Source organism: Odocoileus virginianus, chromosome 20 (genome assembly GCF_023699985.2).
Source record: "Odocoileus virginianus isolate 20LAN1187 ecotype Illinois chromosome 20, Ovbor_1.2, whole genome shotgun sequence".
Classification (NCBI taxonomy): domain Eukaryota; kingdom Metazoa; phylum Chordata; class Mammalia; order Artiodactyla; family Cervidae; genus Odocoileus; species Odocoileus virginianus.
The window spans coordinates 11,156,220-11,172,638 of NC_069693.1; the positions used below are offsets into that span (position 1 = coordinate 11,156,220).

The 16,419-nt window shown below is 48.6% G+C and overlaps 1 protein-coding gene across 3 annotated transcripts in view; it reads right to left on the bottom strand.

Moving 5' to 3' along the window:
- HNRNPUL1 (heterogeneous nuclear ribonucleoprotein U like 1) overlaps window positions 1–16,419 on the bottom strand; it is a 33,850-nt gene that overhangs the window by 2,576 nt on the left and 14,855 nt on the right. For all 3 annotated transcript variants that reach the window (XM_070450820.1, XM_070450818.1, XM_070450819.1), the window contains exons 8-13: window positions 11,538–11,804; window positions 10,294–10,416; window positions 10,065–10,193; window positions 2,750–2,918; window positions 1,853–2,137; window positions 510–799 (exon numbers count right to left, since the gene is read on the bottom strand). In XM_070450820.1, coding sequence (XP_070306921.1) covers window positions 510–799; window positions 1,853–2,137; window positions 2,750–2,918; window positions 10,065–10,193; window positions 10,294–10,416; window positions 11,538–11,804 — 1,263 coding nt within the window. The remainder of the gene's footprint in view (window positions 1–509; window positions 800–1,852; window positions 2,138–2,749; window positions 2,919–10,064; window positions 10,194–10,293; window positions 10,417–11,537; window positions 11,805–16,419) is intronic.

Below are 16,419 nucleotides of genomic sequence, written 5' to 3' on the forward strand. Positions count from 1 at the left end.
ACCTGCAAAGCTATAATGTTATCTTTCCCTCACAGCAAACCTTGGAAGTGAGTTCTACTAACAACTCTAGGCCTTTATGAGGAAAACAAGGTTCTGAGAGGTAAAGCTGTTTGTCCAAGGTCACAAACCAGAAGGTTGTGAGGCTGGAGTTTGAATTTGTATCTGCCCAACTCCTGTTCTAGCAAATATTCTGGTTAGACTGGGGCTAGACCATGCACCTATTATCTCCCGGCAGTTGCCTCCAGGCCTGGCGAGTGGAATGCGCACAGTAAATGGGGACTGCTGGTTACAGGGCCCATGCACATCAGAGCCAAGAACCAACTCTCTGAGAACTTGAACTGAGCCTGGAGCTGCTTAGCAGTGAAGCTCTCAGGGCAGAGGTCAAGTTCTCACCAACCTCAGGGTCTGTCTCCACATCCTGAAGACAAAGCCTGGGCAAGTTAACACACACACACACACACACACACACACACACACACGCGCGCGCGCGTGCATACTCATCCTCTCACCTGTGGAGGGCTGTAGCTGCTGACAGGAGGGGTGCTGGTACTGGCGCTTGAGCCGGGGATGTTGCTGTTCTTGTTGTAGCCGCTGGCCCCTGGGGGGTTCCTGGCAGGGCTGTAGGTGGGTGGCGGTGGAGGCTGCTGTGGTGGTGGCTGTGGTGGTGGTGGCTGCTGTGGGGGGGGCTGTTGCTGGGGAGCCCGGTTGTAGCTGCCTCGGTTGTTGGAGTTGTTGTTGTCCCGGTTGTTGTTACCCCAGCGGTTCTGGTTGTAGCCACCACCTCCACTGCGGTTGAAACCTGCATTGGAGAAGCAGGTAAGAGGCCCCACTGTTCTCTGATTGGTTGAGAGCCTCAGGAGTCGGGCTGTCTTGGGGACTGCTGTGGCTCCAGTGACCATGCACAGAGCAGGTCCAGTAAACAAGTCAAGCACCCGCTCTGGCCTTCCCCAGAGCCCTGGGAGCGCCCAGTCATCAAGGCCTGCTGACAGGTTTGTTCTGCCCATTGGACTGTGGGCCTGGAACCAGAGCTGCTTGGTTTCCATTGTCTCCCCAACATCTAAGTGCTTAGCCAAATGAGCCAGCCTCTCCCGAGCCTTTGGCCCAGAACCCTTTTCCCCAACCCATTCCTGCTGGCTTCAGGACCTTAGCTTAGGCATTAGCACTTCTGGGGGCCTTTCCTGAGCCCTGCTCCCTTGCAGGCTGAATCACTGGAGCTCACTGTACCCCTGGGGTTTCCCATTCAGCCCAGCATCCTTCTGGACTGTCACTAAAGGGTGACAGTGTGTGGGTCATGGCTCCGTACCCTAAACCATCCAACATAAGACTAAAACAGAGTAGGGCATGCTTATTAAAATCATGACCATACACTTCAGAGGCAGCATAACTTAGTGACTAAGAACTTGGGCTTTGGATCCATCACTTGATACCAACCACAGATTCACCTGGGTCAATCGAGCAAATTAATCTCTCCAAGCCTGTTTCTGCATTTGTTTTAGAAGCAAAAAACTGTCCTAATATTTGCCTTGTGCCAGGTCCTGGGACCCAGGACTGGCCCCTCTTCTCAAGGAGCTCATGGTCAGATGAGGGGTCGGAAAGACTCACAAAAGTAATAGTAATGTGACACACAAATGGGCAAGGCCTTCAGGGGTAATACTGGTGGGGGGTGGGGGGGGACAGCAGGGAAGAGATGACAGTGGGAGTTTCCCTGAGGCCCCACACTTTGATTTATCTCAGTTCCCTACCAGGGCTCAGCCCACAGCTGGTGCCAAGGAAATGTCATCTGCTGACTGAGGAAGCAGTCAACCCTGACCCCGGAACCACAAGTAGGAGAGTTCATTGTGAGATGCCTCACCTCCTCGGTAGTTGCCTCCTCCACTGCTGCCTCCTCCTCGATTTTGGAAGCCTCCTCGGTTGCCCCCTGGGGGCCCTCGGTTGTCAAAGCGCTGGAAACCGCCGCCACCCCCGCGGCCCCGGAAGCCGCCCCCGCCCCGGCTGTCAAAGCGCTTCTCAGGCGGCGGGCCGGCCCTGCGGCCCTCCTCGTTGTACTGCCTCACCAGCTTGTCTGCCTCCTCTCTCTGCAGCTCGATGAACAGCACCTCGTCCAGGAAGTCCCCGACATCGGGCAACGTGAAGTTGGCTAGGAGGAAGGGAGGGTGCCAGAGGGACAGGAAAGGCAGTTAGTACCTTCCGAGGGTCAGTCTCCTTCACCCCCAGGACACTGGTCTGCCAGAAGGGAGGAGAAGTAGGGGACCACAGTGTGAGCAAGAGGAGAGAGGGTCCCAAGCTGTGCCTCCCTGACAACAATCAGGGGCTAACAATGACCCTCTTCTTTTTCTGAAGAGGTGACTAAGCTCCACCAAACCAGTGTTTGATACCCCAGGGAACAGGCCAGACAAGGGGAATCACCATCCTTGTTTTTTATGGAGAAGCCTCACTGAGGCTTGCTCAGCCAGCCCACCCAGTGGGTGCCAGAGGCAGAAGAACATGCGGGTCTCTAGCATCTGTTTCCACACACCCTCTCCCGCATCCTGCCCAAGCCCCATCTAATCTGAAAAGCCTGCCCCCACAGGGATATGGGCAGCTCTTCCAGTTACAGCTGTACTACACAGGCAAGGGACAAAGCAAAAGCAAAGAAATAACAAAATCAAAAAAAGAATACTCAAGGAGCTGGGCGGGAAAAACGGGATAAGGCACTTTTCCCCTTAAGGGCCTTGCCACGATGTCCCTCTGGGAACTGCTCATCTCCTACCTTTCATTTCTAAGACCGCGTGATCTGGGACATCCTTCCCTTCTTCGTCAGTTCGCTTTATGGTTCGGTCTTTCAGGTCCTCGTCAGTGGGACAAATTACAATAGCTTTGCGCTGGAAGCCTTCAAATGGTCTCATTTTTCGCCTCTGGGCTGACCCATAAACATTTGTCTAGGGGTAGGTATCAGAAGAGGCAAGAGGTGGCACATTACAAGTTGGTTTCTCCTCTGTGGGGTATTATGTGGGCTAGAGAGTGAGAAAAGGACACCAGTTCTCCTAAGCAGAGAAACTCAGGAAAATGCTCCTTCTTCACTTCTAAGATTCTTGAATCTACCCTCAGAAAACGAAGTGACTTGAAAAGTGGCTGCTGACAGTCATAGGACAGGAGATTCCTAATGTCTGGGCTCTGCTTTTTAATCCCATTTGTTCTTGGTATTGTACATTACAGCTCTCTTGGCTCCTATTCTAAAAGTAGCATATCCTTACCATAAAAAAAATTCAGAGTACAAGGTGTAAAGTGTAGAGTAAGAAGCCTCTCATCCACCTACTGCTACTATTCCTACTTCCCAGAGATGACCTGTATTGAATTTCTTATGTATTTTTAGAAACATCTGTGTGATTCTTAAAACCAATGGACTCAAACAACACACACTCTCTGGAAGCCTTTTTATCACTCAACATTTATCATTTTTCTGTGCTGGTGCTCTCCCTTGTTTTGGCCATGCTGTGCAGCTTGCATGATCTTAAGTTCGCCGACCAGGGATTGAACCCCAGCCCTAGGAAGCAAAAGCACCACGTCCTAACCACTGAACCGCCAGGGAACTCCCTGGTTTCTCCTTTATTCTTTGTAGGACAGATGCTGTAATTAGCCAGCCCCTTTGACAGTTGTGTAGATCATTTTCATCAACACTGTGGTTCTTTTATCCCCTTAGTCCTGATCTGAAACACCAGCTGCACCCACAAGCTTCTAAACTAGGGTGCTTGACAAGCCAATAGCTTGTGCTGTTTGCAAGTGCAGTTTTGCTAATAACCTTCTCTTTGCTTCTTCTAAGTGATGGTTAGGTGCGTCCTGGGCTGGTGCTGGCAGAGAGCAGTGCTCTAGGACACACCTGATTGAGAGCACAACGGCTTCCATTCACTGTGTACCTCCTACATGCTGGGCCCTTTGGGACTGGGGCCCAGATCTATCAAACCCCAGTGGTCCAAGGACTCAGCCTAGGGACCTGAATCACTTGGACACACTGAGACAGCAGCTGGAACCCCCCTATAGGGGTCCTCCTCAACCCCAGTCCCTGGAGTGGGGCCCAGACACATACGGGTGTCCTTTTCACACAACAGAGCTGGAATGATAAGGAATACTGCATTTAAACAACTTTCAGTGGCCCGGAAAGGTTATCAGGGGAGAAGCCACAGAGGGAAACAAACCTGTAAAGAGGCCTGCATCCACAAACAGACAAACAAATGTTATGTTTTGAAGATGCAGCCTAGTGGGGTGGAAAAAGCCCAGTATCAAGTATCCAGTGTGGCTACTCGCTCACCATGGCCAGTCCGTGTTGCTTCATCCATGAAATGCAGGAGAAAAGCCTCTCTCCTGGACTTGGTGAAGACTGAGCGGAAAAAGGACCACAAAGCATCTAACCATATGAGGGATCCCTGAAGTAGGGGCTCTGTTGTGGCCTCCAGGATGGAAGCTGCCCAGACAGAGGCCAGTGGTGCAGAGCAGAGGCTTGGCACACCCTGGATCTAATGTGACCTGGTCAAGTCACACCACAGGGCCCTGAGGGTGTGACTTCCTCTCAGAGCCTCAGTCTACCTATCTACTAAGTCTCAAACCCTGAAAGGGGAAAATAAGAGGAAAATCATATGGTCACTACTAAGACTGAAGGAGCTCAGGCAAGTAAAGCCCTTGCTTAGTCCAGGGTCTGGCTCACAGCTGACACTCAACAAACAGAGGTCATGGTTGCTGTGAGGTGGCTATCACTGGGCGGGCTGCACTGGCTCTTCTCGCTGTATGGTTGAGTTCAAGCAACCCGGACCAGGCGAAGGTCAAGCTACGGTGATTTCCCATCAGAAGGGCAGGAACGGTGAATCAGGGTGGAAATCTAGGCTCTGGGGAAGAGGCTCGAGGTTGAAATTGCAGCTGTGCCCTCTATTTGTGAGGATGTAGACAAGCCACCTAATTAGTCTGAGTCTCAAATTTCTGCATCTGAAAGACGGAGATCCTATCACCCTCCCCCTGGCTCTGGTGGGAATTTGCAGATGTGGAAATGTCTGGCAGAGAAAGAAGTCTGAAATTGGGGCCAGTAGGACTGACGCTGTCCTGGGGAGGCTTCCCAATAGGGAGCATCAAGGAAAGTTAAGTTTGAGGAGAAGATGAAACACAAGAGAGCCTATTCCAAAAACATGAGGAACAGAAGCTGGGATGTGGGTCAGCCAGAGGCCAGGGACCACAGTGCACACCTGTTGGGAGATCTGGTTGTGGGTGTAACTGTTCTCTAAACCAACCTGACCCCATGGCTCTGACACACAGCATTTAGAGGGTCTTCCTTGTTCTCTAGGGAAAATATCTCAACCTTCATTGGGGGTGGGGTGAAGGCATACACGTGTATGCCATACATCTGCGCCGTGAGCCACACAAATGGTGAAAAAGCACAATGGTTACAAAGGAAAAGTCAAGTCCTTCTCCTCGCTGCTCTTCATAGGTTCCATTCCTAAAAGCGAATCAGGTGGCGTCTGGTCATTGGAAGACAGAATTTGACTTCCAGCTAAATAATGAAGCTTCTGCCTGGCACATAACCCAGACGGGTGGGTGTCAGGATTGAGTGTGGCCCCAGACATTCTGTGGACAACTGATTCCACTGTTTGCTTGCCCATAAGAAATGATCAGCAATCCTATTCTGATTCCTCTGAACCTCAAGGACGTGGATAAACGCCTCTTGGAGGTTTTCTATGAAGCAGACCTGCCCTGTCCATGTCCGGATGAAGAGACAGAGAAGAGAAGCATTGCTGTCCAGAGGGGCCGGTCCCCACAGCTTCTTGATGGGAGGGAGGGGGAAGAGCAGACGGGACTCCTCAACAGCTGGCCTCTGTCCTGGGAAGAGGCGAGACACTGAGGGATGGCTCCTCAGACACTTTAGAGCTGAGGTGCTGAGAACCCTCGTGGTGACAGTTTTGAAGACTGCACCTCCCTCCCCTCACTCCTTGGCTTGGGGAAAGGAAGAAGAGCATCTAAGCCACACCAGCAAAAATGCAAATACTTGGCTTTCCTAGAGGGAAGGGAGTTAGCTGTTGGTGGCTGTTGCCACAGCAAACACAGTGAGGTCAGAGCCCCTGGGCTGGCCCGGCATTGCTGTGGTCACTGGGGGCTGCTGGTGGCTGTTGCTAGGAGACCAACACAACAGCTAGGTCAGCTTTTCCAGCTGTGAGGGCTCCTGCTGCCTCGTTCCTGCTTCTCTCAGTCCCACCCTGCTTGGAGATGCTGACTTGAAGGAGGTCTGGGGCTGTCTGTGTTCCCTGGCCTCCTGGCTACTCCCATTCCTCTGTGATGTGGGCCAAAGGACAGGGGTTGGGTTTCTCAGAGCAGCTGCCTGTGTAGTTTTGGTGTGTGACAGTCTGGGGCAGGCAGGAGGGAACAAAACAGGCTGCTCACAGCCTGAAATCTGAGAGACATGGTCTCCTGTCAACTGTCCCCCTTCTACAACTCAACAAGATCAGGCTGGCAGCAGGAGAAACATGCGTGAATCCCACAGAAGCAAGCTTAAATTGTTGACCGAAGAGTTCACTCTGGGCTCAGCGTGAGGTAAACCCAGTAGAATGAACCACGTGTGCAGACACAGAACTGGCTAGTGTCAACAATGGAATGGGCTGAGGTTCTGGGGTTGGGGAGGATAGAAGAAACACCCTCTTCTCCCATGCCTGTCCACAAGAGGCAGTTTACGGTGGGTCCCCACAGTAGCCTGGGTCTCTGTTTCAGGCAAAGGCATGGCACCTGCCCACAGGGATGCTAAGCAGGAGCACAACCACCTTGAGTTGAGGCAAGGTTAATGACGCTGTCCTATCGTAGCCTCCGATCATTTGCCTGGCCTGGCTCTGGGTTGCTGGATTCCTAAGAGAACTCCTAGCCTCAGACCTCAACTCTGGGAGTGGCCTAGGCTCTTCATAGAAGCCTCTAGGAGGGCAGGTCTGCTGTCTCACCGAGGCCAGCTCTTGCTCTGCATCTGGTAGGCCAGGGAGAGGCCAGGCAGTCTCCCATTCCAGAGGATTCCCATTGACAACAGAGGACCCAAAAGAGCCACTTGAAGCAATGTGGCCTACCGCTACTTTTTCTCCTCAGCTGTTCCACAGCTGACACCCACAGGATCTGAAGAGGACACTCAGGTCACCACGGAACAAAAGCAAAAGACACACCCCCACCTCGAAACCTGGCCTTTCCTGGCTTCTGCGGGCACATTCCCCTCTCAAGAAGGGGCATTTCTGGGGTCAAACTAGGTACCAGGAAACCCAGAAAACCCAGAGGTGGGGAGGTCAGACCACTCAGGAAAAACCAGAGAAAGAAAAAGACAGTGCTGGGCTGAGATCCAGAGACTGCAGGGACTCTGCCTGCAGTCCCAATCCTGGCTCTGGGAACCCCATCTAACTTAGGAGTCAGCTGCACATCGACCTACCCCTCATTGCCAAGGTTGGTGGGGGAGGAAATGCCAGGATCTGGCCTGGAGCCTACTTTGAATCTTCTACACACACATCTACCCACACAGGCTTTTCTGGAATACCCTTTTTGATGTTTAAGCCAAAACAGGTCAAACCACTGGCTTCAGACCTCTTTCCAGGCCTCAGTAACCTCTGGTTTGGGGCCCCAAGTCAATCCTCCAATCTGTGGTGAGCCAGAGAACCCTCTTCCCCACCCCACCCCACCTTCAGAGTTTGTGTTCTGTTGCCTTGCTGTTGGCCTGGAGCACTTGGCCTGACCTGCATGTTCCTTCACCAGGAGGCCAGCAGCCCTGGAGACCACAGGGGCACCTGGAGAAGCCCTGGACCCTGTCCCGAGCGAACCGGCACAAGCCGAGAGGGCCAACAGTGAGTCTTTAGTGTCCCGCAGTTCTGTGCCTGGCTGAGGGGTTGGGGGCCTGACCTTCAGAGAAAGCACATTTTGCAATGTTGGACGGAGATGTTCAGACAATTTACCCCTTGGATTATAAACATTTTAGACCATGTTCTTTTCTCTATATGTGAAATGGGTTTCACAGCTGATTTAACTTAACAAACTGGGAAAAAGGGAGGCAGAGAACACTTGCATCCAAAAAAATAATTCTCAAGGTATGGACTACAATTCCAAAATGCCCTGACAAGAAATGGGGCAAGGTGACGCCAGGGTTAATTTAAACGAAGTCTTCAAAGTGGAAGAAGGCTGGCTGTACCCATTATTGATGGGGCTGGGCTGGGGCAGCAACCCTGAGTGGCTCTTGGACTACCCTGTGCCCTTCCCCCATAAATGCAGTCTAAACATCGGCCCAATTAGTTGTTTTATCAAAATTTAGTATTATGGGATCATGTCTGTCTTCACAAATGTGAGTCTTTAGGGCTTAATCTCAGGGTTGCAGCATTGGTCACGAGATAAAAGTACACCTTTCCAGGGAACTCCTTGGTGATCCAGTGGATAAAACTCCACATTTCCATTTCCACTGTGTGTGCGGGGGTGGGGGGTGGGGAAAGAGCGCATTTGATCCTTGGGGAACTAAGAACCCCCCCATGCTGCACAGTGCGGCCAAAAGAAAAAAAAAAAAACACTTATAAAAAAATTTAAAAGTACACCGTTTTCATGTTCACCTTCCAGAAAAGCAGAACCCAGTGTAAATCTTGTATCTCCACCATGACAGAAGAGTATCAACAGTATCGCAGTCTTGCCAACTTTCAGTTTTCTAGTGTAACTATTTCACCAGCAAACCAGATTTCCATTCTCAGTAGTTAACTGGCGAGACTGTGTAATTTACCTGTCATGGAGAACCATCACCAACTAGTAGTCTTTTTTTGTCTTAAGTTCTGTGTGTTCCTTTCAAAGGTTGGATGTTAAGGAATCAATTTTTCAACTCTGAACACTAGATTACCAGTGTATTATAAAAGGATATAATGCAGGAACAACCTGATGGAACAGACGCAAAGGGCAAGCTATGTGGAACGTGCCACCCTCCCCGAATCTCCACTATTCACCAACCCAGAAGCTCTGGCTTGTTTTCTGTAAGATGTTCTCTCCTATACAAAAGCACCCTGATCTCTTGGGAGTTTCCAACCACCTTTCTTTTCTTTCTAAAAGGTTGTGAGTTAGTTGGATGAATAATGGATCTATCTATCTATCGCTGCTCCACATGGCTGTGGGATCTTAGTTCCTCCACCAGGAATTGAAAACAGGGGCCTCCTGCAGTGGAGTGCGGAGTCCTAATCACTGGACCACCAGGAATCCCATTCAACCACCTTTCTGATCAGTCAATCACTAAAGCCAGCTCCAACCTCACCAGGAGCCCTTTAAACTCATGGTAGCCAAGTGCCCAGGGCCACACTCATGGAAGGCACTCCAGTTAAGGCTGCCAGGTCAGCAGTGCTACTTAGTTTATATATTTGCACACTTAGACAAAGCCTGCTACTTGAGAAAGACTTCAGGACAAATATCAAGGATGATGTCTCACACGTGGTACTAATGAGGAACTTTAACCGTTTGGGTCGATCATACTTTTAATGTGAAGAACCCTGCTCTTCACTGAAATGCAGGCAGAAAAATACATGACATATACAAGAAAATACATGACATACACATGTACTTGATAGTCATAAGAACATGCCAAGAGAGGCTGGGACAGACCCATTCTGTAGATTAACAACAATCTCCAGTTACTACACGCCAGTCTCCAAGTTAGGTGTGTGAGCACTTATTCTGAGCTCTGTTTTCCAGATCAGGAGACTTAACAGTCAAAGGATAAAGTCCACTGCCCATAGGCATGCAGCTAGCAAGTGGCAGAGCTGGGATTCAAGCCCAGGTCTGCTTGGCTCAGAAATCTAAGCTTTTCCATCTCACACAATTGCTCTCACCTGACAATATTCTTTTGGGCTGCTGGGGGCTTGAGCCAGGTCTGGATCGCTGCCCCCTGACCCCCTGGACTCAGAAAGCTGTTTCAAGAGTCTGGGACTTTGCCACCACGTATAGCTGACCTCTGACCAATACTGTAGTCCAAGAGCATTACGGGAGAAAAAAAAAGGAGGAGAGAGGACTTCCTAGGTACCCAAAAGGCCCCTTCCCTCTCCTGGGGGACGATGGTCACCAGTAAGTACCTGATCTAGGATATAGTTGCGCTTCTTACGGGCAGCAATCTGGATGAGACGGTTGAGGCACTGAGTGGCCTGCTGGATCAGGACATCCCAGCGGCCGGCGTAGTTTCGCTGACGGCGTAGGCCCATTACCTGTGGGCAGGGAGTGGTGAGGGGTGGGTGGGGGTCCTGTTTGCTAGGCAGCAGGCAGGGAGCAGGGGGGCGGGTAAAGAGAGAGAGGGGCTGTGCTTACCCGCATCTTATCCATGATGGCATTGGTACCCAGGATGTTGTACTTCTTGGAGGGGTTGGAGGCTGCATGTTTGATGGCCCACGTGGTTTTCCCAGCAGCGGGCAGGCCCACCATCATTAGAATCTACGAGAACAGGACCAAGAGGGGCACGGTGAACAGTGTGTACCACGGCAGCCTGGCATCACCACTCGCTGGGGACCCTGAGGGTAACTTTAAACCTCACAGCCATCTCTGGGAAATGGAAGCAGTTAACAGTGTCTACCTCACAGTATTGCTGTTGGGAGTGAAAGAGATGAGGGTTGTGAGACTTTCAGCAGAGGGCCTGCTGTTACCATGAATATTAACATTTCTGTTTAGGCAGCATTCAGGGGTGTCTGACAGGGAAAGGCCCACAGAATAGGCACAAGGAGAGGTACAACATTCCTGGAGTCTCAGATGGCGACAAATGTATGTGCAAGGACAAGCACCATTTCTAATTAGTATGTTTAAAATTTGGCAAACACTGGATGCAAGTGAAATGTCCAAGAAGAGGAAAATAGTTTGTGAGGCTACTAACAACGAATTTCAAAAAGGTGTTCACATAGTTAAGATAAAAGCACACCAAAAAATGTAAAGTGAAAGGGCAGGGTATCAAAATGCTTACTTATACTGTTAGATATCAATAATAAAATATGTGTAAAACTAGTACCTAATACAGAAAAAAGCATAGGATAAACTTCAAAACACTTAAAAGGAAACATCTGTAGATGGTGGAATTTTGGGAAACTCTCCTTTATATTTCCTTTATATTAATTTTCTAGAATAAACGCAAAATCACTTATACACCAGAAAAAACAAAAAAAATTATTTGAGAACCAAGACCAGGAGTACAGCTTTTGCGGCCGAATCAGCTCCAAGCCCAGGTGCCATTTTGGTTCTCAGACAGGCTTGGGCAGGAGTGTGGAGCCACACAACCTCCTCCAAGAACCTGCTCACCAGAAAGTGCCTTCGCATCCTTTTTCTGCTGGACGGCCTCCTTTCTCAAGATTCTGACCTCACTCGAGGAGCACTGTGGCAACTTCTGGGATCTTTCTGGTATTTAGTTACGATAGCCCTGCCCTCTTTGGCCTAAGCCACGCCCACACCCCCTCACTCTCCCTGAAACTAGGCAGCTCCGCCACACTCAGCTGCGGGCAGGTCTCCTGTCTAGGCAGCAGCGTGGCTCTGCAGAGGCGGCCACCCAGGCAGGCTTCCAGGCTCCTCACCTCACACTCTGCCTTGCTCTTTGGTCCGACGGTGCCCCGGATGCGCTCACTCAGGGGAAGGTGCTGGATGAAGGTGAAGCCTGGCAGGACGGAACAGTAGGGCTCTGCCCGCTGCCCGAAATTGAACTCCACCGCACAGTTCTTCACCAGGACGTGAGGGTAGAGTGCCTGACCCCCTAAGGCTTCCTTCTGGATTCGGAAGGCAATGCCCATCCACTTCCCATTTTTGGTGAAGGAAAGCTCCACGTCATTTCCACATTCAAAGTCCTAGGGAAAAAAATCCAAAGAAAGGGAAGTTCCAATGCTCTGCATAAGGTACCAGGAACCATGAGTCAGGGAGCAGATGTAGGGGGTGGTAACAGCTTCGCCTCAGATTCAAGTGCAGCCCTCCTCAACATATAGATGCATCCGCCAGCCCCAAGGAATGGCTCAGACCATATACAGCCCAAGGCCCTCTTTGGCCATAACCCAGAAGTGGATATGAAGTGTGTAATTTTAGGAAGTTCCAAGTATTTGAGTCTTGTGCCTAGCCTGAGATGGAGAGAAAGCTGTCCTGTCCACTCTCAACTCCCACAAGATAATGGATGGAAAGAAATTCACAGCAGGGCCTGTTAAGCCAAGCCTGGCTCCACAAGTGCATCCATTTATATGTTCAACACGTGCTCCTCGAGTTCCTGCTCTTCTTGATGCATATTCTAGTCATCTGAGTCTGACAAGAGCTCAGAGCCTAGTGGGGAACCAGACAAGGACATTATCCTAAATCAGTGAGAACACACACGCAGGATCAAGATTCTCTGAGGAGGAACCTGTAAGCCAAGTCCTGAACAATAAACGGAAACGAGCCAAGTTTGGGGTGAGAGAAGACAGTCCTAAAGAGAAGTGATTATGTACAAATCTAGCAGTGAGAGAACACAGGGTCAGACTGGCTGAAGCATAAAGAACTGGGAGGTGGTAATTTCAGGTACAGGTGGACAGCTGGAAGGGACCATATTCATTAATTCAACAATTCATTGAGTCCTTACTGATCAGCTGAGGTTTAGTGTCAAGATCCTGTTTAGGAAGGTAGATGGCTTTAGTTCTACCATTTACTACATCTTCAGTTTCCTTATCAAAAAAGATTCCACAATATAGCAGAGTTATGCTAAAGACTAAACAGGTTAATGCATTTCCTACAGAATGAGAGCACGAGTGGGTGGTCTCACTCCCAGATGCCAGACACTGCTCTGGACTGAAGCATGGGGGTGGGGAAGGAGTTTGGATCTCTGCTGATGGCAGCAGAGCAGAGCCCCTGACTTGCTCCTAAGAGCAGAATTGCCTAGTCAAAACTGTGTTTCACAAAGATCACTTCAGCTGCAGGGCAAAGGTTAATAATTAAGGAAGACTCAAAATTTGGGGTCATACAGCAGACAGGAGCAAAGGCTGAGTTGTATTCTTTTCCCTCCTGCATGCAGAGACCATCTTGGGACTTGCCTTTGAGCAGCTGTGAAAGCCCCCTTCCCCCAAGGAGACTCCTCGCCACCCTCCTCCGTGGTCACAGGGCATAGTTCTACATGGTCCTTTGTGTCTGTAAGCGCCCATACAGGTAGAGATCACGCAGGGCAGACACACAAACAGCTGCTGGACTAAATCCTGCCTCAATCCCTGCAGTATGGTCCCTCCCGTATCTTCTCACCTGAGCAAGAATGGCCCAGGTCACTTTTGCTCTGTTGTGGAAATGAACATGACAGGGGCTAACCTTTTTTATGTCCACCAGCTTCACTATAGGAACTTACCTCACTGTATGGAAACCAGCACCCTCAACTGACAAACCCAGCACAACAGGGCCAACAGTCAAGGACACAAGTCTAATTGTGTCACTTCTGCTAAAATGTTCGTGGATGCCACTCCAGGGCCTAAGGACCCAAAGTCCTTAAGCCTGGCACTGTTCAAAGTGTGTGTTTTCACAGCCTCACCTCTCACACCTCTTTGTGCTGTTCCCGAGGCTCCAAGTATTTTATTCCTTATGATTTGCCGAAGTGAGTTATACTGTTCTCTCCACCTGGAAGGTCATTTGGTCCTGTTTTGTGAATGCCGAGAACTCAAGGTCTGACACAAATGTCCTCCCTACTCCCCCCTTCAGGTCACTGATTTTTCACACCCTTTCTTAACCCTTCGCTCTGAATCTTTTAAAGTGATGCCATCACTTCATGGCAAACAGATGGGTAAACAGTGGAAACAGTGACAGACTTTATTTTTTGGGGCTCCAAAATCACTGCAGATGGTGACTGCAGCCATGAAATTAGAAGACACTTGCTCCTTGGAAGCAAAGTTATGACCAACCTAGACAGCATATTAAAAAGCAGAGACATTACTTTGCCAACAAAGGTCCGTCTAGTCAAGGCTATGGTTTTTCCAGTAGTCATGTATAGATGTGAGAGTTGGACTATAAAGAAAGCTGAGGGCCAAAGAATGGATGCTTTTGAGCTGTGGTGTTGGAGAAGACTCTTGAGAGTCCCTTGGACTGCAAGGAGATCCAACCAGTCCATCCTAAAGGACATCAGTCGTGAATATTCATTGGAAGGACTAATGCTGAAGCTGAAACTCCAATACTTTGGCCACCTGATGTGAAGAACTGACTCATTTGAAAAGACCCTGATACTGGGAAAGACTGAAGGTGGGAGAAGAAGGGGACAAAAGAGGATGAGATGGTTGGATGGCATCACCGATTCAATGGACATGAGTTTGAGTAAACTCCGGGAGTTGGTGATGGACAGGGAGGCCTGGCATGCTGCAATCCATGGGGTTGCAGAGTCGGACATGAATGAGCAATTGAACTGAACTGAACTGATCCTTTAAACACAGGAAACTGAACAGAGTCAAGTCACGTGCTGATGACACATTAAACTGCTACAACCTCTCTGGAGTTGGAGTACAGTCTTCACAGTAGCTATCAAAAATTAAAACTATACCTCTGACTCAGAATTTATGCTTTCAGTAGCATATATCCTACAACTGTATGCCCGCAAGAATACAAGAATGTGCAAACTGTTCACTCCAACACTGCTAAATGTGCTCCAATGGGGAAGTGGGAGACTAAATCACACAGGACATCCATGAATGGGAACATGAAAAGCTCTCCAAGATACTCTGGTAAGTGGGAAATGATAAACTATCACTGCAGCATCAACTGTTCCAAGAAATAACTTTCAGGTCCACCAGGGGAAACTGACACCTACATCAGAATACTAGGAAGCCACTAAGTAAAACAATGAGAAATTAACCAAATATCTATTAAGAGAGGACCGATTATATAAATGTAGTAGATCAACACAATGACTGCAGACTATATAAAAGAACAAAGAAGTCCTCTAGGTAATGATATTTAAAAAAAAAACATCTAAGATATAGAGTTAAACAAAGAGATACAGAATAACATGTGTAATATGCTACCTTTTGTGTAGAAGAAAAAAAATAACAACCACCTTTGATAAAGAAATCCTGAGTACGAGTGGGTTCATGTGTAGGGGAGGGCATATGTGAACCATAGGTAGAGGGGAAGGGTCTGAAGAAGACTTTATACTGTATACCTTTCTGTATTTCTGAATATATTTGAAAACCGTAAGAATTTATTAACTATCCAACAGTGTTTTAAATTGAGCTAGATTTATACTTTCTGTGCAGACAGGGGAAAGATAGCTGAGATTTACTGTTAAATTAAAAAAAAAAATGCAAGGTTTGGAACAGTGCACAGAATATAAACATGGTTAATTTTTATTCAAGAAAACATGCTTTTTATTAAAAAGATAATGAGGTCATGACTGACAAAGGAAGACTGAGAAATTGTTTTAGACTAAAAAGACATGACAAGAAAACGCAATCAGTGATCCTGGACTGGATCCTGAACTACAAACCAAATTGTGCTAAAGGATACTGCTGGGACAGCTGACAAAATTTAACTGTGGACTGTGGAGTAGATAATAGCATTAAATCAACATTAAATTTGATTACTGTGGTTAAGAGAATAGCTTTATTCTTAAGAAATGCATGCTAAAATATTAAGGAATAAAGACAGAAGGTAGGCATCTTACTCTCAAACAGGTATATATATGTATATAAAAATCATATACATACACATACATATATTTGTGAAAAATGGTAAAGCAAACTTTAGAATTTGGACAAGGTTCTTTGGAAATTCTTTCAAAGAGGGGAGAAAAAAAGACAGACAGAAAAAAAAAAAAAAAAGAGAGTACCTTGTACATAACTATGAGGGAAAGAGGGAGAAGGGAGAGGGAACCGGGCCAAGAGGAAGCACTCGCCTGGCCAGCCACTCTCCTGGGGGTGCATGGCATATCCTTAAGACATTTAACTTCCAATGGTCACAGTGTTAAAGAGTATTTCCTGAGATTCATTCTCTGCCAGACACTGTTGTAAGTGCTTCTAACAGTTTTAATGACACTACATGAAATTCTGAGGTAGGTGTGAGAATTCTCACTGAGAGGAAACTGAAACACAGGGAGGGCTGCCTGTCCAGGGCTATGAGCTGAAAAGCAGGGACTGGGTCTGGGGCTAGGGATTCCAGCCCTAGAACCATCAGTCACACTCTACACCTCTGTGAGTGCTGGTCACTGCTCTTAGAGACTAAAGTTCAGCAGCAGTTCAGGTCTCTTCTATCTTGTTCTGTTTTTTTGCATCCATCCCATCCTCCTAAAAGGCAATGCACTATTGGAAGCCTGGCTAAACCAATGAGGTGAAGGAAGGGAGAAGATCTGGAATGAGATGATGCTAAAGTGGGGGCAAGAGCCAACACCACTGCCCTTGAGAACAGATAGGCTATTCCATGGGCTTCCCAGGTGGTGCTGATGCTGAAGAATTTGACTGTCAACGCAGGAGACACAAGAGA